Source organism: Ovis aries, chromosome 21 (assembly GCF_016772045.2).
Source record: "Ovis aries strain OAR_USU_Benz2616 breed Rambouillet chromosome 21, ARS-UI_Ramb_v3.0, whole genome shotgun sequence".
In the NCBI taxonomy this organism is placed as follows: Eukaryota; Metazoa; Chordata; class Mammalia; order Artiodactyla; family Bovidae; genus Ovis; species Ovis aries.
In genome coordinates, this window is record NC_056074.1 from 34,702,392 (window position 1) to 34,726,350 (window position 23,959).

The 23,959-nt window shown below is 49.6% G+C and overlaps 1 protein-coding gene across 6 annotated transcripts in view; it reads left to right on the plus strand.

Moving 5' to 3' along the window:
- Positions 1-23,959, plus strand: part of CD6 (CD6 molecule) — a 45,044-nt gene that overhangs the window by 17,703 nt on the left and 3,382 nt on the right. For 4 of the 6 annotated variants that reach the window (XM_027959389.2, XM_027959390.2, XM_015103123.3 and 1 more), the window contains exons 2-9: positions 13,788-13,856; positions 14,815-15,165; positions 15,715-16,026; positions 16,747-17,049; positions 18,522-18,587; positions 21,295-21,435; positions 21,778-21,873; positions 23,121-23,243. In XM_027959389.2, coding sequence (XP_027815190.1) covers positions 13,788-13,856; positions 14,815-15,165; positions 15,715-16,026; positions 16,747-17,049; positions 18,522-18,587; positions 21,295-21,435; positions 21,778-21,873; positions 23,121-23,243 — 1,461 coding nt within the window. The remainder of the gene's footprint in view (positions 1-13,787; positions 13,857-14,814; positions 15,166-15,714; positions 16,027-16,746; positions 17,050-18,521; positions 18,588-21,294; positions 21,436-21,777; positions 21,874-23,120; positions 23,244-23,959) is intronic. The other 2 variants (XM_027959392.2, XM_027959393.2) reach the window with 2 other exon arrangements.

Here is a 23,959-nt window from a genome sequence, read left to right on the forward strand (position 1 = left end):
GATCTAGCCAGGTAGGTAGATGATAGATCTAGTTCACTTTTTTAATGAAATAATTCCTTCTATAAATATCGCAGTTTCGTTCATGATTTCTTGCTCGTGAACTGTTAGATTACTTTTAATTTTCTCTGATTACAAGCAGTGCTGTGGTAAAAATCCCTGTGCATGTCTGCGTGTGAACATGTCAGCGAATATTTTTCTAAGCTATAAATAGAAAGGTATCGTTTTGGAGTCAAGACATCAGCAACTTCAATTCTATGAGGCCTCATTGGCCCTTTTTTCTATGCATTATAGTTATAAGAATGTGATCATTCTATGTGTTTTTTTGCTTAATTTTTAAAAAAGATTTTTAAATTTAATTAATTTAGTTTTTGACTGTGGTGGGTCTTTGTTGCTGCACTCAGGCTTTCTTTAGTTGTGGTGAGCGGGGGCTACTCTTCGTTGTGGTACACAAGCTTCTTATTGCGATGGTTTCTCTTGTTTTGAAGCAAAGACTTTTGGTGCACGGGCCTCAGTAGTTGTGGCTCACAGGCTTAGTTGCTCTGCGGCATGTGGGATCTTCCTGGACCAGGGATCAAACCAGTGTCCCTTGCATTGCAAGGCAGATTCTTAACCACTGGACTGCCAGGGAAGCCCTCACCCTTTGTATTTTATTATACTCTGCTTTTACCACTTATTGCACACATGCACACACACGTCTATCACACGGATACATCGTGCTTATTGATTCTGCAGGGCCTTCTTGGCTACTTACCGGGGCCAAGGTATTGGAGTTTTATGTGATCTTGTTTCAATCCTGTGAGGTTTTTATTACCTGTGAGGTGAGTGAGGCAAGCTGGGCATATGAAGAGATTCGCCCAAGGTTTTCATAGTGAGGAAGAAACTGGTTTTCAAACCCAAGTTTCTTCAGTTCCAATCCAGTGCTATTTCTGCTGCCAAAAACCTGGTAGATGGTTCTACCCAAACCAGATTTTAGGACCCCATCCAAGACCAACTGAATTGAAATCTAGAGGAAGAACCTGGATGTCCGCCTCTTGCCATGGTCTGAATTCTTATGGGGAATCAAGAAGATGCAGTTAGTAAAAGGCCAGTGTCTCTGGCCTGCTGGGCTCACTTGGAGCCATATCCTTGTTACGCCTTGGGATTTTTTTTTTTTTTTTTCACAATCCTCTGTGCTCTTTGGTGTCCCATCTTACCATCTGGTAGATGCAGGGAAGGTATCATTTGGCATGGGAGCCTGAGCAAGCCTTGTGGCCAAGACCAGAGAGCCTTTGCTTTTAAAGGAACTCGTTACCATGGAAACTGCAGTCCCTATCTCATCTCGAGGAATGCTGGATGACATGTTTGTAGAGGTGGGGAAGGGAATAGTGAGTTGTGAGTGTGAGGCAGCTCTGCTAAGCTTCCTAAGAAAGATGAGGAGGCAGGAAGAAAGAAGGATGTTTGGGGGGAACTGGAATTGTCCCTTTGCAGAGAAAACTGAGGCACCCTCAGATCCATCTTTATGCCTGGGATGAACATAAAATTAGTCAGTGGCCAGCTGCCCTTCCATGTCCATTCAGGACTGAACAGGAGAAAGTGGATCAAAGCTTCAGAGAGGGGCATGTAATGGCAGCTGTATCAGTCCCAAACATGTTACATATGCCATCCACGCACTTCTCAAAGCAATCCGATGTGGCCCATGTATTATGCCAAGCACCAGCTTAAAACCCATCTAACAGAGCCCAGAGACTTTCCCAAGGTTGCACAGCTGGTGATTGACAGAGATGGGTTCAGATCGCTATTCTGTCGGTTCCCAAGGTCCCCACTCTAAATCATGAAAAAGGAACTTCCTGTTTGTTTCTTGTTTGGTTATTACAGATAAGCTTACTATGAACATATACGTAAAACTCTTTATATGAACATGCGGTTTCATAAAATGAATGACTGTGTCTATTTGCATTCCCAGTGACACTATGGGAGCATTCCAGTTCCCCTGTATTCCTCACCAGGGGAGGAATGGTTGGTACGATCAGTATTTTGAATATTGCCTGTTTTAAAATTGTGGAGACGTGGCTCACCAGCACCTGATTGCGTTTCCTTAAGATTCACGGGGCTTTCCGGGTAGCTCAACTGGTAAGGAATATGCCTGCAATGCAGGAGACCCTGGTTCAAATCCTGGGTTGGGAAGTTCCTCTGGAGAAGGGATAGACTATGCACTGCAGTATTCTTGGGCTTCCCTGGTGGCTCAGACAGTAAAGAATCTGCCTGCAATGTGGGAGACCTGCCTTCAGTCCCTGGGTTGGGAAGATCCCCTGGAGGAAGGCATGACAACCCAGTCCAGTATTCTGGCCTGGAGAATCCCCGTGAACAGAGGAACCTGGAGGGCTACAGTTCATGGGGTCAGAAAGAGTCGGACACGACTGAGCGACTGGGCACAGTACAGCACAATGATTCGTGATGTTGGACGTTTTTGTATTCATTTTTGTGTTCACATCAAATACATATGTATGATAAAATGTCTGTTCTTATATTAGTAACTGTTCCACTAGTAACTTGCTACTAGTAACTGTGTTGCTACAAGACAATGAATGTGTTGGAACCTGAAAAAAGAATTTCCTGAGAGTGCTGACTGTGAAGCAGATGCATCGGCGCTAGGGAGGCTGTGGATTCTGCCACTCCTGGGATCATCCCATTCACTCTCTCCTCCCTAATACCTGCCCCAGGCCCTGCACGTGGTCCGAGTTCGGCACATGTTAATGGAACTGAATGCAGACCAGCAATAGACTCATTTCTCAGCTTTCAGGATAACGTCGCTCACACGCCCTCACTTTCTTGAGCATGAGAGAAAGAGGAGTTCCAGGAACTGAACATGCCCCAAACCGGTGGTGTTGCTTGATCTAATCTTTGAGCTTCCTCTCAATGCAGATTGTGAGTTGCTGTCCTTCACCTCCCCTGGGTTTGGTGATGGAAAGTGGGGGAATTCAGTCTGGCATGAAGGGAGGATGTAAGGCAGGTGAGCATCCTGGGTTGTACAATATGGTGACAAAAGACAGTTAAAAAGGTTGATTTCTTTGACCCGGGTAACTGAGGATCTTCGGGTCTGGGACCCTTGAAACCTTTGCCATCACCTTGCTCTGTCAATCATGTGCTCCCTTAGCTTGGGCTGCTACAGCAAAATACCACAGACTGGGCAGTTTAAATGTTTGTGGCTTAAACAACAAACATTTGTTTCGCATGGTTCTGGAGGCTAAGAAGTCCAAGATCAAGGTGCCAGCAGCTTCGGTGTCTGGTAAGGGTTCTCTTCCTGGTTTGCAGACGGCCGCCTTCTTGCTATACTCTCACAGGATAAAGAGATCTTAGGTCTCTCACTTTTTTTTCCCCATCATGAGGGCCCCACGCTCATAATCTCATCTCACCCAAGTTATCTCTCAAAGCCCCACTTCCTCATACCATTGCAGTGGAAATTAGGGCTTCAACATATTAATTTTTAGGAAGACACAAATATTCAATCCATAGCTTGTGCCTTGAGTTTTCCTTATGTCCCTAAGCCCTTTCTAGGTATAGGGAGAGAGAATGAGAAGGAACAAACAAAAATCTTGTAAAATAAGTTAAATACATTTAAGATACCATTTGCTAACTTTGTCTTTTTCCAGGGGGTTGGGGGGATGGGATTTCAGCCCACTCTTGCTGGGTTTAGAAAGGCCACAGTGGGTGCCGCCTGGTCTGTTCACTGTAGTCATGGATGTCAGTCACCTCTGGAAGCCATGAGCCTTACTGTCCAACTGAGCCCCCACGACAGCCTCGGTCTCTGTGATAAACTCAGCCGAACCTCTCCAAGTCCCTTCAAAGATGGGGCACAGCTCTTCCCTCTGAATCAAGTCATACATTACTTGTGTGAACCAGCCATGCTTCTTTCTAATTTTAATGGAATTATAACCTCTCTGGGTTTTCTTTCCAGTTGTTTTACCAATTGCCTTCCATCGAGTTTAGGGTTGACATGAACACACTGCTAGCGGGGAAGGAGAGGCTAGGACAAATTGAGAAAGTAGCTAGTACACTTGCCTGGAAAATCCCATGGATGGAGGAGCCTGGTAGGCTGCAGCCCATTGGGTCGCTGAGGGTCGGACACGACTGAGTGACTTCACTTTCACTTTTCACTTTCATGCATTGGAGAAGGAAATGGCAACCCACTCCAGTGTTCTTGCCTGGAGAATCCCAGGGACGGGGGACCTGGTGGGCTGCCGCACAGAGTGGGGTCGCACAGAGTCGGACACGACTGATGCGACTTAGCAGCAGCAGCAGCAGCGTTGATATTTATACACTATCATGTGTAAAATCAAGAACTAGCAGGAAGCTGCTGCATAACAGGGAGCCCAGGCCAGCACTTGTGATGGCCTAGAGGTGTGGAATGGAGGGGGAGGGAGGCTCAAGAGAAAGGGGATATAAACACACACACATATATATATATATATGACTATGAGTAATTCCTGTTGATGTATGGCAAAGACCATCACAACATTGTAAAGAAATTCTCCAATTTAAAAAAAAAAAAAGAAAGGAAAAAGAAAAAAGAAGCCCAAATGCTTAGATGGAAGAGGAGGCAGTTGGCCAGAGAACAGGGAAAGAGTGTTCCAACCTGAGGAAGTTGCATATGCAGAGGCTGGAAAGCAGAAGGAAGGGGAGAGACAAAGAGAGAGGGAGAGAGAATACGAATGACTTCTAAAAGCAGAAATGTGTTCAGTATGTTCGGGGCGTAGAAGGGGATGATGAGATGATTAAAGAAACCCCCAAAGGGACATGAAGGCGCTCATGGGCCATGAGGACACTTAGGTCTCATTCTGTGGGCCGTGGGATTTAAGAAGGAATGTGAGGAGAATCAGTCTGGGGAGAGTACGGAGAATTGATATGCGTGGGGAGTGTGATGGCTGGGGACCACTAAGAGACTGCTGTAAGTCATCCAGATGGGAGCTGAGGGTGACCTGCTTCAGGTAACGGCGTTTGAGAAATGAAAATACCTGATGTTGAAGCAGGTACAGGAAACATGCATTCTGAAATCCTGCTGCTGAGATAGCTGATGCAACTTTCTGGAAAGCAATTCAGGAACATGTAACAAAGCCTAAAAAACGGGTATTACCTTTGATTCAATAATTCCCTTTCTAGGATTTATTCTACATAAATAGTTAAGAATGTGCAATTCATCTCAATATTAATTATAAAAGAAAAATTTTGAGAACAAATGTCCAACACTGGGTATCAAACATATGTACCCAAATAACATTTTAGACATTAAAACCATATTTTAAGATACAAATTAAAACATATAATCAACAAGGGTCTACTGTGTAGTGCTGGGAACTCTACTCAAAATTCTAATAACCTAAATGGGAAAAGGATTTGAGAAAGAATAGATACATATATGTGTGTGCATGCGTGCTACAGTTGTGTCCAACTCTTTGCGACCCCCATGGACTGTAGCCCGTAAGGCTCCTCTCTGCCCATGGGATACTCCAGGCAAGAATACTGGATTGGATTGCCATGCCCTCTTCCAGGGGATCTTCCCCACCCAGGGACTGAACCCACATCTCTTATGTCTCCTGCATCAGTAGGTGGGTTCTTTACCACTTGCTACCTGGGAAGCCCTACCAGGAAAGTCCCTAAAATAAAGATTATAAAAGAAAACAAAGCATTTTAGAGGTTTACTGTTCCACTAAGGATCCTTGTTGTCAGTCACTAAGTCATATCCAACTCTGTGACCCCATGGACTGCAGCATGTCAGGCTTCCTTGTACTTCACTATCTCCCTGAGTTTGCTCAGACTCATGTCCATTGAGTCAGTGATGCCAGCCAACCGTCTCATCCTCTGTTGCCCCCTTCCCCTCTTGCCTTCAGTCTTTCCCACCATCAGGGTCTTTTCCAAAGAGTCGGCTCTTTGCATCAGGTGGCCAAAAGTATTGGCCCTTCACTTCAGCATTAGTCTTTCCAGTGAATATTCAGGGCTGGTTTCCTTTAGGATTGACCAGTTTGATCTTCTTGCAGTCCAAGGGACTCTCAAGAGTCTTGCCAGCACTACAATTCAAAAGCGTCAATTCTTAGGTGCTCAGCCTTCTTTATGGTCCAACTCTCACATCGGTACAGGACTACTGGAAAAACCACAGCTTTGACTATACAGATCTTTGTTGGCAAGGTGATGTGTCTGCTCTTTAATACGCTGTCTAAGTTTGTCATGGCTTTTCTTAGCTATTAGTAAATAAAACTAGCATTAAACTTAAAAAACAAAGAGCAAAAATAATTGCTCTCCATCAACAACCTCAAGGGACTTCTCTAAAAACAACAAAAAAACCATTCACTGGAGTTCCACACTCTTCAGCTCAGGCTCCTCCCTCTAAATTCCCTGGGGGTATCAGGCATTGACTGACTCTTCATTTCCAACCAGTTCTCCTCTGGCCTCAGAAGCGAGGCAAGGGAGTTCAGGGGGCTCTGGAGCCAGGCTGTGTGGAGAACAAGTGGAGAAGAGGTGGGGACGTTTTTGGCTGGGCTGCCAGACCTCATCTCGTCGTTGTCGTGGGGCCAGGGGACAAAAGCCATCCCAGAGGCTCCTGCCCTGGGAAAGGACAGTTTGCTCCCTTCTGCACATCTTTACAGTCAGGGCCCTTTTGAGACTTGGTCCCTGAGGCTTGTCTGGGTGCTGAGTTGTATCACCTCCGTTGTTGCTTAGTTGCTCAGTCGTCTCTAGCTCTTTTGTGATGCCATAGACCACAGCCTGCCCAGGCTCCCCTGTTCACAGGATTTTCAAAGCAAGAATACTGGAGTGGGTTGCTGTTTCCTTCTCCAAAAGGGTAGTACTCCACCACAGGGAGTCAAACCCAGACCGCCTAGATCAAAACCAGGAATCCTAACCGCTAGACATGTGGGAGACAACGGGATATATCACCTTTGGGGGTGGGCTGTCTGAGTTCAGGGCTGGCTGAGCATGGTAGAGTTGGGAGGAGTTTGGAAGCCCACCCGGGTGGTCAGAGATCTCTGACCCTTACCCTCGGCATGGTCACTGAACCAGAAAGCAGGATGCTGGATTCCAGTCCAGTGGAGTAGACTGGTTAAGAGTGTGGATTCTTGAAACAGTCAGCCTGGTTTTGAATCCTTGTTCAGTCACTCAGTTGCTCTCGTGTCCGATTCTATAGGTTAGACTCCTAGCTTTGCTATTTTCTAGCTGTGTCAACTCGGGCAAATTACTACTAAATTTTTTGCTTCTTGGTTTCCTTACTTTGTGGACTTTCTACGAGAATTCAATCAGTTAATTCATCTAAAGTATTTTTAAAAGAACTGGTGTATGAAAGTAGTGAATAAATGTCAACTGTATCACTGAGTGTGCCTGGAGATTGTAGGGGGTACTCGGCATGTCTTGGGGCCTCCACTTTCCCCATCAGAGCAATGGGAAGAACCACAACGTCCTTCCCTATTCCCTGTCCTTTGAACTTGAGATCCTTGAGATGGGCAACGACTCTTCTCGGTGTAGGTTGGAAGTAGAACACTAGGTGCCCATCTGGTTGCATCCCAAATGTCCGTCTGCAAACTGGGAATGGCAGTCCAGTGCCCACCCAGTGAATCTCAGGGCCAGAGCTCAGTTGGATGTTTCGGGACCACTCTCTGAACCAGCGCTGCCCTCTGTGAATATCTGGGCCCCCAGCTCCAGCCTGGGAGGCAAGCCATCCTGGGTCAAATAGTCTTCATCACCTTTCTCAGGTAACAAAAGTGGGTCTGCATGAACATGGTTCACGGTGATGTCCAGGCCATCAGGCCCACGCTGCTCCCAAAGCTTGTGGGCTCTGTGGCCCCAGGGGCCTGGTCCTAGTCCTGGAGAGGCACGCACTCTGCCCTTTCCCCAGCAGTGTCCCAGAGCAACAGCTGGGGAGAATGCTGCACTGGGGTCTGTGGGCCTTGGGGTACACATGGGACACTTAGAATCTCATAGGACTTATGGCAATGAAACTGCTCACAAACAAAGTACAGACTTGTCTGTTGGCTGGGGTCACAGAGGAAAAGTCCACGGTGTGATGAGAGGCTAGAACGGAGAGTTGAATTTGGGTTCTGGAAGGCCTTCAGAAGCTTAAAGCCAAGGGCAGGGCGGGCACTGGGGGAACTGTGTATCCTGCTGGTTGTTGTTCAGTCACTCAGTCGTGTCCGACTCTCTGTGACCCCATGGACTAGAGCACGCCAGGCTTCCCTATCTTTCAGCATCTCCCGGAGCTTGCTCAAATTCATGTCCACTGAGTTGGTGATGCCATCTAACCATATTGTCTTCTGTCGTCCCCTTCTCCTCCTGCCTTTGACCTTTCCCTGCTTAAGTTGATCACTTAACCTAGCAACATGTCCTAAAAAACTCTTGGTTACTTTTTTTGCAAATATTTTCTACACGTTGTGATTTCCTAACCAATCTCCCCTTTCTAGACAAATGAGTGGTCTCCGATTGGGTTTTTGTTGTTGTTGATATATTTACTGTTAGAAACTACATAGCCTCAGACTTTTACTTAATAGGGCAGCAGCTCAAGGTGCTCCAAGGCACTGAGCTCCCTGGCTGCATCATCTCCCTTAATCCTCATGGCAAGCCTGCCATGTGAGTGCTTGTTGCTTCTGTTTTACAGAAGGGCCGCTGAGGCTCAGTGAGGTCAATGATTTGCCCAAGTCACATAGTTACAAACGGGCTTAGCTGGAAAAAAATAATTGAGAACTTTCCAATTTTCGACTAGTGGAGGCTTACTAGTATGTGGTACGGTATTCCTGATCATTTCTTTAGGAAAGGTTCCCAGAAGTGGAATTATTGGATCAGAAGGGCCTGTTTTGTTTTTTATTTTTAAGGCTGTTGACACATGTGCTCACAAACACTTTACACTGATATTAAAGAAAGAAAGATATGCTTTCAGCAAATATCACCTTCCATGTTCCCCACACTGGTTCTTCTTCATTTAAAAAAAAAATATTTATTTATTTGGCTGCACCAGGTTGTAGCATGTGAGACCTAGCTCCCTGACCAGGGATCGATCCTGGCCTCCCTGCACTGGGAGCTTGGAGTCTTAATCACTGAATCACCAGGAAAGTCCTCGTATATGTCTTATAGCCCGTCTCCACCATTCTCTTGCTTCTGCACAGCATCTCTCCATCCATCATCCACTCAGTGAGCATCTACCATGCACCTACCTGTTTCTTGAGACATCGATGGGGCCGGGGCTGCAGGTTCCCTTAGCTATGGTAGGTGGTGTTTATCTCACTCCCCTACGTGGGTGTGCGGGTGTGGCCAGGCCTGAGTTCCCCCAGCCCCTACAGGGACCTGAAACTCTCCCCGCAGGCCTTGTTCTGACACTGGGCTGGCCAGCTGGGGCATCAGCTGGGAAAACACCCCCTTTCCTTCAGTGTCTGTACCTCCTCCCTCCCTGTGTCTTTCATTTCCCAGAAGCCAAGGGGAAGTCCCACAGGCCTGGTGACCCAGGAAGGGGAGGAGTGGCCCATTTTCTTGGGCTTCAGGAAAGGTGGCTTTGCAGTGCATTCATTTTCCCCGTCCTCTGTCTCCTTCACTTCATCCTCCCCTGGCATCTTCTTCTTGCCACCCCAGGTAATGTCCTGCCCCACTCTGCTTGGGACCAGCCTAAAAAAGCTGCCGTCTTCCTGGGCCGGGGGTAGCTCTCTCAGCTTCTTTCCTCTCTTGCTGGGAAACCCTCCCCTCCTTTCCTTATCCCTCTTGGTCCATAAGTTTCCAGAATGTGGGCTCAACTCAAGGCTGTTTTCTGGGTACACACGAGAATTTGAGGCTTCCCTGGTGGCTCAGAGAGTAAAGAATCTGCCTGCCATGCAGGAGACCTGGGTTTGATCCCTGGGTTGGGAAGATCCCCTGGAGAAGGGAATGGCAACCCACACCAATATTCTTGCCTGGAGAATCCCCATGGACAGAGAGCCTGATGGGCTATAGTCCATGGGATCACAAAGAGCTGGACATGACTGAGCAATTAACGCACACACACAGGAGAGTTTCAGGAGGTAAATGAACTGAGCATTAAATAACACTGAGCTACTTAGCAAGAAAAGTTTTCAATTATTTTATTTTCAGTGCTCCGTCGTTCTTGCTGATCTCCTCAGAGTCTCTAATTGACGACGCTGCGTCTTTCAACATTTATAATGTGGCTTTATTTTTATTTATGGGGAGAATATATCTTTATTCATTTTTATTTTTTGGCCACATGTGCAGCATGTGGGATCTTAGTTCCCTGCCCAGCGATCACACCCACACACTCTGCTTTGGAAGCATGGAGCATTAACCTCTGGACCACCAGGGAAGTCCCTAGTGTGGCTTTACTTTTAGTGTACTTATTTTTACAGTTCCTTTCTGTTTTAGGCAAGCAATACAAAATACCCATTTATATTGTTATATTTTCTAATTTTTCTGTGTACCTACCTCTGTACCTAATCTCATATAGATGGAGTCTATATAAAATCGTGTACAATCATCTATATACATGATTTTTTGAAGTGTAGCCTTTTTTCTCTTTCTTTCATCACTTGTTTTCTTTTTTCTCTCCCTCCTTTCTGGCAGGATCAGCAACATAATTTGCAGGACTAAGTGCAATGTGAAAATGCAGTACCTTATGCTTCAAAATTGTTAAGAATTTTGAGATGGAGACGACAGAGCATTAGAGCAAGTCCAAGACTTTTCTAAGTGCAGGGCCCTCTGATGCATAGGCCACCTGGCTTGTGGGATCTTAGTTTCCCCAGCAGGGATTGAACTCATGCCCTTGGCAGCGGAAGTGCTGAGTCCTAACCACTGCACCACCAGGGAATTTCCACTCACCTTTCTAATTTACCCATTTTCATAACCTGGTCTGTGTTCTTCCATACGTCCCTCCATGTTCACATAATCATACCAATTCCCATGGAAATCCTTCCAAATGATATGTTTATTTCATTCTTTACAAAGGCTGCATAAGATGTCATGATGTAAACGGACCATCTTTATTCTGCAATTTTCCCAACACATGGGCATTCACTTTTCCCAGTTGTTTGCTGTTCAAAAAACTGTAATGAATATTTTTACATTCAGGCATCTTTGCATTGTAAAGTGAATTCTTAAGACAGGGTAAAGGTTCCTTTCCAGATGAATTTATTGCAGCAAAAATGTGAATCAAATTTATGGAAAAATGTGAAACATAGGCAGAAATGAGGTCTGGGAAGTGTGGATCCTGCATTGGGCCCTCTGTGAACTGAGGCCTGGATGGAAGGAGGCTGAGAGGTAATGTCTGCTTTTGTTTCTGCAGCACAGAAGTCCAAACACAAAAGTCAGCCTCACTTGTTGGGAAAAGGGACAGGAAAATGCCTGTGACACAGAAAACAAATCGAGTATCACTGGTATCAATAAACTGCCTTCGCAACAGTTGTCCTTGGAGTTGACACCCCCTGCTCACTGTTTCACTCAGTCAGTTAATCAACAAACACTGTGTTGGGCACCCTGGGGGATGTGGGGCTGACCCAGACTTCGGCCCTGCCCTCCAGGGTTTTCTGATCTAGTTGAAAACATGTGTGCCTTTATGTATGAGAAATATTTTCTCAGACCCACAGAGAGGTGTACAGAAGTGAGCTAGAGCCCCCCTAATACACACATATAGTTACAGCCTCATACACACTCATATATACATGCAAAGACATACACATCAGGGTACACATACTGCCACAACCACATACACACATACACACACACACCACAATCATACACTCAAGCACTGCAGCCAGCAGTCCAATTCCCCCGTCCCTTCCCCCTTTCCCCAGCACACACAGAAATAACAATTACACTGGAGTGCTGGGACCATTGCTGTGGGAACTGAGATTCTGCAGTTCTGACTTGAGGGCATCTGAATTCTTGCTCCGACTGTGATATTAGCCGCAGAGTCTGTGCTCTGAATTCTGAGTCATTTCACCCTCAGGAGGTCAGGCTAGGAAGCCAACCAGGGAGTTGGTGAGAACAGGCAATTAAAGGTCTGATTATTTTCTGTCTGAGTGATGGAGTAGCCTGGTTGGATGCTTGTAGGGGAGCTGTGTCTGCAGGTACGCGCATGTGTGTGTGTGTGTGTGTGTGTGTGTGTGTGCGCGCGCGCGTGCACAGGCTTGTATGCTCATCCAGGAGTGAGTCCATGGAATAGTCTCAGATGAGGCTGAGACTGTGTAGTAGTCATGCCTGAATCTTCAGCTCTTGTATCATTCAGGCCAGGCTGGGCTAGGTTGTGATAATAAATACATCTCAAAACTCTTCATTTAGTTGTTGCTGAGTTGCTAAGTGGCTTAACACTAAAAAGCTGCACTTCTTACACAAAATTCAAGATGGGTCAACATCCTCCTCCATCCTGTGGTTGAATCTGGAATCCAGGATCTCTAATTTGGCCCCAGCAGAGCAGAAAGAGATGGAGGAGGCTCACTGACTCTTACCTACCTTGACCTGGCAGTGGGCACATGCCTTTCTGCCTAGACATCAAAGGCTCCAAACTAAGGACAGGAGAATCTGGAACCGCAGAGGAGTTCCTTAGTAAGCTCACAGTCCCAACCATATCCCCCCTTTACGCTTCTGCAAACCAGAATATCCATGCCCAGCATGGAGCCCATTCCTCGGAGACAGTTCAAATCCTGGCTCTGCCACTTGCTAGCTGGGTGGCTTCAGGCCATGTATCAGCCAGCATCCCAACGGGAAACAGGTGGCACCTTCAAAATAGGAGTTTGAAGGGGTCTTATTTGGAAAGAATAATGTGATAACCAGGTGCTTGGAGCAGCTGAGCTGTCACCATCCTTAGCCATAGGAGACAAGACCACAGAGCAGTCAATGAGATCCAGAAGGAGAAAGTCAAGCAGAGGTGAGTCCCTGGAGATAAGCAATGACCTTCAGATGAAGGATCAGGCTACCCAAGGGATTGCATGAGAGGGAAGTCAGGAGGATAACTCCACGACTTCACTCCTCCCCTCCCTCGTCTCTCTGTGGGGGTTCACCACTGGCTGAGCCCAACAGAAGCCCAAGGGCCCTACAAGATGCTGATTTGGTCCAAACAGGTCAGCCTCTCAGGGCAAAGTGGACAGAGGCTCTGGAAGAATAAACGGACACAGTTTGGCACAGACAACTGATTTCTATTTTCTGGGCTTCCCTTCTCTAATTTCTAAAAAGTGGATGCTAATACCTACCTCACTGTGTTATTGAAGGAAAATGAAATACTGTATGCAAAGACCTGGCATATAATTGGCCCTCGGCAAATGTTAGTTTCTCAGTGTCTGAAGGTACTTCATAGTCCAACGGCTCCCAGTCCAGGATGTGCCAACTACCCTAAAGTCTGGTAGGAATTTCTCAAACAAATTTTCCAAACCAAAAGTGTTTTTCCTAATAATAACTCCCATTTTCGAGCTACTGATATATGTGAAGTATTTTACTGGTATTGTCTCCTTTTCGCCTTACAATACTTTCTTAAGTGTTATTGTAAACGAACTGGGACTCTGGCCGAGAGCAGTGAGTAACCCCTCTGTGCTCACTCAGGCAGTGAGCGGGTCTGGCCCCAGAGCCACAGTTGTTCTTTCTGCTCTCCTCTGGTCTCTGAGCACGTGTGCACAATGAGAGATGAAGTGGGGGATGCTGAGAATTCTCATTCAGGAGGTAAATGCACCCAAGGTTGAGGGCCCCGTCTTAGGAGAGGCCCCATGTAGACACTGCAGGCTCCAATGAGTCCCCCCTACTCTTCACCTGTGTGCCCTCCTCAGGCTGGAGTTCACTCACCCACCACAGCTGTTGCTGGTTAATTTCAGGTCACCCATCTCCGACCCCATCTGACCAGCCCAACACCACCAGGGCAGAGAGCCAGACCTTGCAACCAGGTAAGGAAAGATCTTACTGGGCTCACAGGCAGCTTTCTGAGACCAAGCAGGTGGTCTGCTGGTGTGATGGAAAAGGGAAATGGGTTTTTATGGTACCAGGGAGGTTCCCTAACTTCAGACAACACTTCTCCTTCCTGACCCAACGCCTAAAGTTCCACCACTAGATTCACTTTGAGATCTTAGTGCTGCCATCTTTGAGAGGCTATTGATCAAAAATCATGCAAATGTGGGCAATGTATTCAGTGAGCTTTTAAAGAGGATTTGTTGAGAACAAGCTAAAGGACTCTTAGTAGGGGTAGTGGGGTTCCATCAGATGGGGCCTTGTTTAACTCAACAGATGTTTAAGGATCCACTCTGTGCAAAGTTTTGTGCAACCCTGGGCAGAAGCAGGAGGCAGGCTCTGGGGAAGAGGAACTGCCACTCACTGAAATGGCCCATCTTTAACCCCATCATCAACCCCATGTCCATCTTTAAAGTTTCCAGAGTCATGATCCCATCCTCCTTGGTAGTACCCTCAAAACAGTGGAAGAGCCTGGGAGGGGAAATATGGCCCCTACAGTACTGGGAGGAAGTGGGGGTGGGGGAGGGGAGGAGGGATGGGGGTGTCTCTGAGCCCACAACCTCCTTTCACACAAGGTGACTCTGGAGGCGGAGGCAAGAGAGAAGAGTTTGTGGGGACTGGACACCCCAGGGTTAACTCATCTTAACCTCTAATCATCTTCGGCCCTACCCTTTCCTGATTGTAAGGAGGACCAAAGGGTCAGGGGAGGAGCCAGCCCAGCTCCCATTTTGCAGACAGGAAGGCTGAGGCCCAGAGCGAGTAGGGGACAGTCCAAGGTCAAGCAGCAGATCCGCGGTGAAGCCCTTGGCCGCTGTCCGCGCCTCTCCACCCCCTTCCATCCCTGGGGTCGGCAGCATCAGCATCTGCTGAGGCTCAGCTGATGTCTGGCACTTCTAGGGGAGCGACTCCAGGTCCGTCTGGTGAATGGGAGCAGCCGCTGCGACGGGACAGTGGAGGTCTGGTTCCAGCAGTCGTGGCAGCCCGTGTGCGGGGCGCTCTGGGAGCTCAATGCCTCCCACGCCCTGTGCAGCTCGCTGGACTGTGGCCAGGCTCACCAGCTGGAACTGCCGGTCCTGCAGACCCCGGAGCCGCCGCCCTGGGGAGCCGAGTGGAATGCCAGCTGGGCCCCGACCACCACAGGGGCCCTGGCCCCCGCCGTCCAGTGCAGCGGCCCCGAATGGCTGAGCTGCAAGGTGGTGGAGCGCGACTGCCGCAGCGACGAGCGGCCCGCCCAGGTCAACTGTACAGGTACTAACGGACTATCGCGCACCCGCCGCCAGGCCCCCTGCCGTTCCCACCTCCCAGGCCTTCGGCCCCTCCCCCTCCATCCTGTCCTCAGTTCTGGCCCCTGGGCCCAAACATCGCCCTCTGAACTGAAACCCCACCCACCAGGGACGCAAATACAACCAGTTCCCACACCGGAGGCGCCAGCAGCACCCCTACCCGCTAGTACATAAACAGGCCAGGTTCCCAGCATCTCTTAGCTCTTCGGCTCCCCAGGCTCTTCAGGCCCCGCCCACCGGGTCTCTAGCCCCACCCACTAGTCTGCCCCTCAGCCTGCCCACGAGGCCCAGAGAGGAGATTCCTTAGTACCGCCCACCAGGCTAGTAGCCCCTACCACTGGCTCCCCAAACCCAGGTCCCCAGCCTTGACAGACAGTCTTCTCAAGCCCCTCTCCCTGGGTCTACAACCCCGGGGAACCACGCCCCTGCCCAGTCCCTACAGACAGTCCTCTCACCCCGTCCCTTCCTCTCCCTCTTTCCTCCCATTCCCAAACCCATTCTCCTCCATCCCCAGAAAAACGCGATTTGAAATTGGTGGGTGGTGGCAGCCCATGTGAGGGCCGCGTGGAGATGCTGCAGCACGGCCAGTGGGGTTCGGTGTGTGACGACACGTGGGACCTGGAGGATGCTCACGTGGTGTGCCGGCAGCTGGGCTGCGGCTGGGCCGTCCAGGCCCTGCCCGGCTTGCACTTCGCCCCTGGCCAAGGACGCATCCACTGGGACCAAGTGAACTGCACTGGGTTGGAGACCTACCTGTGGGACTGCCCGGGGCTGCCCGGAAATGGGTACTGTGGCCACAAGGAGGACGCTGGAGTGGTGTGTTCAGGTGAGTGGGTGATGCTGATCCAGGGTCATCCAGCACTCACTGTAGGCCTGCTGGGCCTCCGTGAGTGCTGGAGAGACCCACCCTGCCCGTGGGAGGTCCCAGTCCAAAGGGAAGATGAGGCCCAAGCAAACATTATTCCGGAGAGAGAGTGGCACATGACCTAAGAAAGGCAGCCAGGTGGGGTTAAGAGGCAGCAGACAGCACAGAGGTGGAGGGTGAAGCCTGCCTGTCTCCTGGAATGGGTGACATGAGACGAGGCTCTTCCTAAGTGAGAGTTTGTCACCTGGCTCAGTGCAGCAAGGGGAGCTGGAGGCAGGGAGGCCCTGAGGAGGCTGTCAGCGGCCCCCCGATGAGGACTGGAAGTTCTGGTCCAGCCAGGGCTTCTCTTCTTGTGCCCAAGATTGGAGAGGGAGGAGCAATCTTGTCCAAGGTACATTCTGAGTCAGTAGGTCTGAGGCAGGGCTTGAGAGTCTGCATTTCTAACAGGGTCCCGGGTGATGCTGAAGCTGCCGGTCCTTGAACCATGCTTTGAGCAGCAGAGATGTAGATAGCACAGGGTCAGCCAGAGCAGACAGGGCGGACAAGAGGGGTGTGCAGAGGCAGAAGGGAGAGCATCTGGAGACCCCTTGGCTCCGGGGAGTCTGCATCCAAGGTCAGGGCTGGTGGGGGTTTTCACCCAAAGGATCCTGACCTGACTCTGACCCCCCCCACCCCCTGCAGAGCACCAGTCCTGGCGCCTGACCGGGGGCACTGACCCCTGCGAGGGGCAGGTGGAGGTGTACTTCCGAGGGGTCTGGAACACAGTGTGTGACAGTGAGTGGTACGACTCAGAGGCCAACGTGCTCTGCCAGGACTTGGGCTGTGGGACCGTGGCCCGGGTGCCCAAGGGGCTGCCCCACTCCTTGTCGGGCAAGATGTACTACTCATGCAAGGGAAGGGAGTCCACCCTCTCCAAATGCTTCTGGCGGTTCAACAACTCCAACCTCTGCAGACAGTCCCAGGCAGCCAGGGTCCTCTGCTCAGGTACCCTTCCTCCTCCTTCCCACTCCACTCTCCGATCCTCAGGACTTCCATCTGAATCCACAACCTAAGAACTTGTAGCCCAAGGGCTAGAGCTTGGGCTAGATCAAGAATGGCAAATTCTGGCATAAGAGGGACCGTGGCCCTTACTGTGCCCAGGGTACACAATATTGATCAGGTATTCTTTCCCCCAGATCCTTGACACAGCCCCAGAATCATGAATCCAACCTTTATTAAGGCATTATTATATATGAAACAGTGTTCCCTAGTAACGAGTTGGCTCAGGAAACAAAATCAATTTGCTATCTTAGGGCTGGTGATCACCGTAAAAAAAAATTAGAAGATACTAATAATAGGGCTACAGTGTCTGGAGCTCTAATCAGATGCCAGGCGTTCCTGGGGACTTGGTATGTATTTCAGCAAAGCCTCCTACCTGCTCTGTGAATTGGGTTTCACCGAGTCTAAGATGGCATTGATCATAAGTCACACTGTTATTGGGCTTCCCTGGTAGCTCAGTTGGTAAAGAATCCTGCAATGCAGGAGACCCCGGTTCAATTCCTGAGTCAGGAAGATCCACTGGATAAGGGACAGGCTACCCACTCCAATATTCTTGGGCTTCCCTGGTGGCTCAGCTGATAAAGAATCTGCCTGCAATGCAGGAGACCTAGGTTTGATTCCTGGGTTGGGAAGATCCCCTGGTGAAGGGAATGGGTACCCACTCCAGTATTCTGGCCTGGAGAATTCCATGGACTAGTCCATGGGGTCGCAAAGAGTTGGATGTGACTGAACAACTTTCACTTACACAGTTATTCTTTTATGCACCACCGGGGACAAAAACACTGCCAAAATAAACTCTTGATATGCCATCAGTTGAATTGATTGATATTACCACCCCTATTTCCGAGGTGTTAAAATGTGAAGAAGCAAAAGCGTTAGACTTGAACAAACACAGTGTCAGCATCTCTGTGAAGTTCAGACACCAGGCTATGAATTCTGGCTCTGCTGATTACCAGCTGGGAGGCTTCATTCATGAATATGCAGATGTTGATACCAGGCACTTCACAGAGTAGCTAGGAAATCAGACAGTATCCACTATGGAATGTTGTAAGCCCCCTCCCTTACCAGTCAAATGATTATGATAATGATGAGACTGTCAGCTTCCCACTTCTTGAGGCAGGTGTGAAGAACAAATTCAATACAAGATGGAAAAGGGAAATAGTTGGGTTCTCTAGCAGATTATACAGAAGGAAGGGCTAATTCTTTCATTAGCCCTTTATTTTAACCAAAGAATCGTCCTTGCATTTAATCCATCAGATCCTCTTTATTGTGGGGTGTGGGACTCAGCCATGGGCCCCGGTGGGAACACGCCCCCAGTTTCAGGCCACTTGTCTGTCCTGTCTACTTTCTAGCACAAAGCCCGGCCACCCAGGTGCTTGGGTGCACGTGCTGAGTGAATGAGTGGTGCTTTCTAACAGGTGCCCGGAGTCTGCTCAATCTGTCCACTACTGAAGTCCCTGCAAGTGGTCAGCCAGTCACTGTGGGTGAGTATCCTTGGGGGCAGATTTTCCAGAACCTTATTTGCGTGTATGCATGGTGTGTGTGTGTGTGTGTGTGTGTGTGTGTGTGTGTGTGTGTGTGTGTGTGTGTGTCTGAGAGAGGGGTCTAATGGTCTCTCCCCCATCCCCCTTCTCCAGACAATGAACTTGACTCCCCAACTGTCCCTGGGCTCTCTGGGTGTTCTGTGCTCTGCTCATTTCATCTGCCTCTGCATGTCAGCTCCACAGTTCCCTGAATCCTGACATTCCATGGGCAGGAGTCCTCCTCCCACTCTCCGTGAGCTCGTGTAGGGCAGGAGGACAGAGCTGGAGAGAGTCAGAGCTGATCTGACACCAGCCAGAGAGTGGGGACGCCGAGGGTAGCAGCCAGTGTGTTTATAATGTGCTGGGCACTGGCCAGGGCTTGACAGTCATTATTTCTCTACCCTTTAATCCTCCCAGCAGCCCCCTGGGGAGGTCTTCCTGCAACCCTTACACAGAAGCAGCAGCTCAGGCTCAGAGGGTGGGTTGCCAGCCTGCCACTGTTGCCTGGAACCTGCATCTGAGGCTCTGAACTCCGAATCCACACTTGGTCTGTCCTCCAGTTGCGTGTAGCTTAGCCATCTCGGGAGTCGACTTCTGGGGCCCAACTCTCAGCTGTACCTCTTGCTAGTGGTGTGATGCTGGGCAGTTCTTAACCTCTCTGAGCCTCAGATCCTAGACTACAAAATGAGGATGAGAATCACAGTACTTCTCACTTAGCATTGTTGCTGTGAGTCTCCGGTAAAGAGCATACTTCACAACAGGGCTCAGTACACAGTAAGCACTGTCTGGGCATCAGTTATTCTTATTTATTGACTTAGTCCAGGCGTGGAGCCCCTTGGCAGCCCCAGGATAAGCACAGGGGTCAGCCCTCATTTATAGGCTTACTCCTCCCTCTGCTTCTGTCTCCTTGTTTCAGATCCTCTCCAGAGGCAATGGGTAGCTTGGGGAAGGGGCAGAAGGCCACCAAGTTCTGCCAGAGAACCTGTCGATGGATAAGGGTACAGAGAGGGAATGAAAAGCTTTAGGGTGAGCTCCTGTGAGGACCCCTACACATACCCTCTCACACTTTTAATTCCTGAGGTTGGGGTAGGGGACCACTCTACCCTCAGAGGAGCAAAGCATTTATGGAGACCTATTCTCTAAGGACCACACTCCAGCCCATGATCCAGCAGCCCCTCCTTCAGCCCCTGACCCTCTTGGCTCATGTTCACAGGCCTCCCCCAGACCCCCAGCCCAGTCTTTGCCTTGCACCTTCTTCCTGCTGCTACATCCAGTTCCCAGCCTGGCCCAAACTGCTCCATTTTCAAGAGGAGGGGAGAAAGTGAGGACGGGGAGAGGGGTGATCCTCCTAGTGGGAGCAGACACTGCTGCCAGTCAGGGGGCCTGGGTGAGCTCATCCCCCCAGCCCCCCATGTTACTGTCACTCCCCTTCCTCCAGCCCTGCAGTTCGCACACCCCAGGCCTTCTGCACTGAGCAGGAGATGCTTCGGGTCTCTGGGGTGATGACGGTTAGGGTTTCACTGTGGCCTCCATCCATTCTCTGCTCTGCGTTATTTTCAGCAGGGGTGGGGCCAGGAGGGAGGGGAAGGCAAACAGTCACACCAGGGCTTCAGGGCCGAAAGTTCTGGAGTTCTAGCCCTCACCCCTTCCCTCAGGGAGTGCACCTCCAGTAGGGGGGATGCATCTGGGCCAAGGGAAGGAGATCTCTCTCTCTCCTGATGCTGTTCCCTGCCTGCAGAGGCTCAGAGCCACCTTCTCTGGGAATCCAGCCCTGGTCTAACCCACAGAGAATCAGTGTCGCTTGGAGGGATGCCCGCCTGTCCATATCTTCATCACACCAGGCATCTCACTGAATTGGACTGAGTCAGCTTGTCCATCCATCTTCCCATTAGACAGAGACCCTCAAGGCCTGTGACACTACTGTCCTATTTGTCTCCCCAGGTCTAGTGCCTGGCACATTGTAGCTGCTCAGTGATTATTGAGCAGTGATTATTGGGCTGGTGGCCAGGAGAAAGTTTCATTCAATGACTCATTCAGTATGCATTTCTCAGGCACCTACTATATACCAGACGGGCTTCCCAGGTGGTGCGGTGATAAAGAATCTGCCTGCCAGTGTTAGAGACACAGGAAGTGTGGGTTTGATCTCTGGGTTGGGAAGATCCCAGGAACCCCTGGTGGCTCAGACAGTAAAGAGTCTGCCTGCAGTACAGGAGACCTGGATTTGATCCCTGGGTTTGGAAGATCCCCTGGAGAAGGAAATGGTAACCCACTCCAGTATTCTTGCCTGGAGAAACTCATGGACGGAGGAGTCTGTCTGGCTACAGTCCATGGGGTCACAATGAGTCGGACCAACTGAGTGACTTCACTTGGGAAGATCCCCTGGAGGAGGAGATAGCCACCCACTCCAGTATTCTTGCCTGGAAAATCCCATGGACAGAGGAGCCTGGTGGGCTATAGTCCAGGGGGTCACAAAGAGTCAGACATGACTAACACACACTATATACCAGGCACCTAAAAGCAGATGGGAAAATTGGAAAAAAAGAAGGGAGGTAGAGGAGAGGTCCAAAAGGGAAGTGGGTCAGGTGCAGAGAGGAAGGAGAGGTGAGATAGACAAGGAAAAGTCCATGTCCGTTCCTCTTTCTCCCTGATTTGGGGTTCTTTCTTCCAGAATCTTCTGTGATGGTGAAAACAAAGGACTGGGAATCTCGAGAGCTAATGCTCCTCATCCCCTGCATCATTCTGGGAATTCTCCTTCTCATCTCACTTGTTTTCATAGCCATCATCCTCTTGAGAATTAAAGGAAAATACGGTAGGTGCAGAGTCCTGGGAGCCACAGGAAAGGCTCAGGGATGAAAACAAACAGACCTGAGGTGCAGTCTTCCCAGGGGAACGTGAGCCATGGGGGTCGCCAGCAGGAGTGAAGGTGATCCAGCAATGGCCATCCAGCCCTGGTCCCAAGAAGCATCTCCTGATGGGAAGGATTTTCCCAGCATGCCCTTCAGAAGTGGTCCACGGGAGGACCACATTGTATGTGTGTGTGTTTAGGGGCATATGGGAAGGTGAGGAGGGAAATGTCTCTATCAGAACAGAACCAGGAAGACTGGAAAGGCACAAAAAGTGACTTGTAGAATCTCTGCCTCCCCTCCTTCAGCCCTCCCTGCTGTGGTAAACCACCAGCACTCACCCACCACCACCCCGGCAGGGATGGAAAACTATCAAGAGGTCCCCATCACCATCGCCAAAGAAGGTAGGATGTCACCGTCCTGGGGTTGGGGAGGACAGGGGAGGACAAAAAGGGAATACTTTCTGGAGGGTCAGTACTGCTTAGGTCAAAGCAGTGCCCCAGCTGGAGAAGAGACCTGGACCAGCCCACGCATGCTCACGGGACCTTGAACAAGTCTAGCCTCAGTCTGGGCCTCAATGGGCAGATGACCTTCCAGTGCACTCATTCTAGAGCTCTAGGCTTTTGAATTCTGGACCAAAACAGGGCCAAGGCATTTTGGACCTTAGTTCTCAAGGAGAGCTCTGTTCTGCTAATTGGCCAGTAGGTTTGTGACATCATCACCTCTTCTAACAGTCTGCCCAGAATCAGCCTGTCTGCAGAGCCCCATCAAAGTTTTCCTGGAACATAACTGTATTTCATATTTTCCAAATAAAAAAAAGGAAACAGTCATCCATCTTTAATGATATACTGATGTATATCTCTTGAAAGTCTTGTGAAGGAGTTCGAGTTTAATCCCATGGCGTTATGAATGTATTAAATCACCTTTATTTGAAAGAGTTCGATGACACAAAACCATTACAAAAGTCAGAGAAATATTATAAAGATTCTTTGCACACAGGATCCATATATTTGAGAAGAGAATATGAACACAGAACCTAGCACAAGGGTAAGCCCAGAGCAACCACTCACTGAATATCATGGTCTAGAGATTAAGAGCCATGCTGCCTCTTCTCTGGGCTATATGAGACTCTCTCTGTGCCTCAGTTTCCCCAGCTGTAAAATGGGGACCCTAACATAGCTGCCTCACAGAGTTATTATGAGCACTAAATGAGATAATATTGGGTTGACCAAAAAGTTCATTAAGGTTTTTTTCGGTAAGATCTCCTGCATTGGCAGGCGAATTCTTTACCACTGAGCCACCTGGGAAGCCCTCTGTAAGATCTTACGGAAGAACCCGGATGAACTTTTTGGACATCCCAACATTAGTAAATGTTGGAATAGTGCCTGGCATGTAGTGACTACTATGTGTTTGTTAAATTAAAAAAAACAAAAAACAAAAAACAAAAAACAAAACTGTTATTTAGTTCCCTGTGTTTGAAATGGATGGGGGGAGCTTAGACTACCTAGGCCTGACAGTCCTGCACAAGGTGGGCTGCCTGGCATGCTCCCGCCCCTCCATCTCCGGTCCCCACCATCCATGCTGCCTGCCGCCTCTCTCTGCTCCTTTCTGTGCTCTGCCCGGCCATGCCCCCACTCTGTTCTCTCCCCAGTTCCCAAGCTGCCCATCCAGGTCCAGGCCCCGCCCCCCGAAGACTGGCATTCCAGCTCGGACTCAGACTATGAGCACTATGACTTCAGAACCCAGCCTCCTGTGGCCCTGACCACCTTCTACAGTGAGTGCCTGGGCCCGACTCCCGAGGGCCCACCTGCCCGCTCCAGGGAGAGGGCCCAGCTGGCTGGGGAACTGCAGTAGGCTCCCCCCCAGTGACTCCTGCACGTCGAGGGTGGCACCTCCCTTGTTGTGACCACTGGACTGACTCTCAGTGGTCCTGCACTGACGTTTTCCAACTGTGTTGTGACCCTGGAGACATCTCAAGGCATTTCCCCTTGGACTACCTTTTCTCTGATGTTTGTGACCATGCAGGGTCTCAAAATCAGTCCGTCGACATTCACCTCAATGTGGCTGCAACTCTGTATGATATGAGGGACTCCAGTTCAAATGGCTTCTCGCACGCTCACACCCGTTCTGTGTCCCATTCTGCTCCTTCAGTCTCACCTCCTCTCCCACCTCCACCATGAGCCCAGCTCGCACCCCTTAGCTGGCTTCTCCAGCTCTGCTCTCTGCTGAGGATGTAGGAGGAGGAAAAACAGTGCTCAGGCAGAGCCCACGTGATGCAAGGAGGTCGGAGGAAAGCAGAGACTCTCACAGCTATCGTGAATCCCTTGGGAGCTCATCAAAATTTCCTGAGCCCCACCCGGGACCTACTTTATAAGCTAGGATGAGAGTTTGGTTGTGTGGGACACAGCCTCCAAATGACATCATCTGGATAAGCTGGAGGGGCCCAGGCTCCTTTCTTGCTGCTCTGCAGTCCCTAAGATGTTGCCCTGT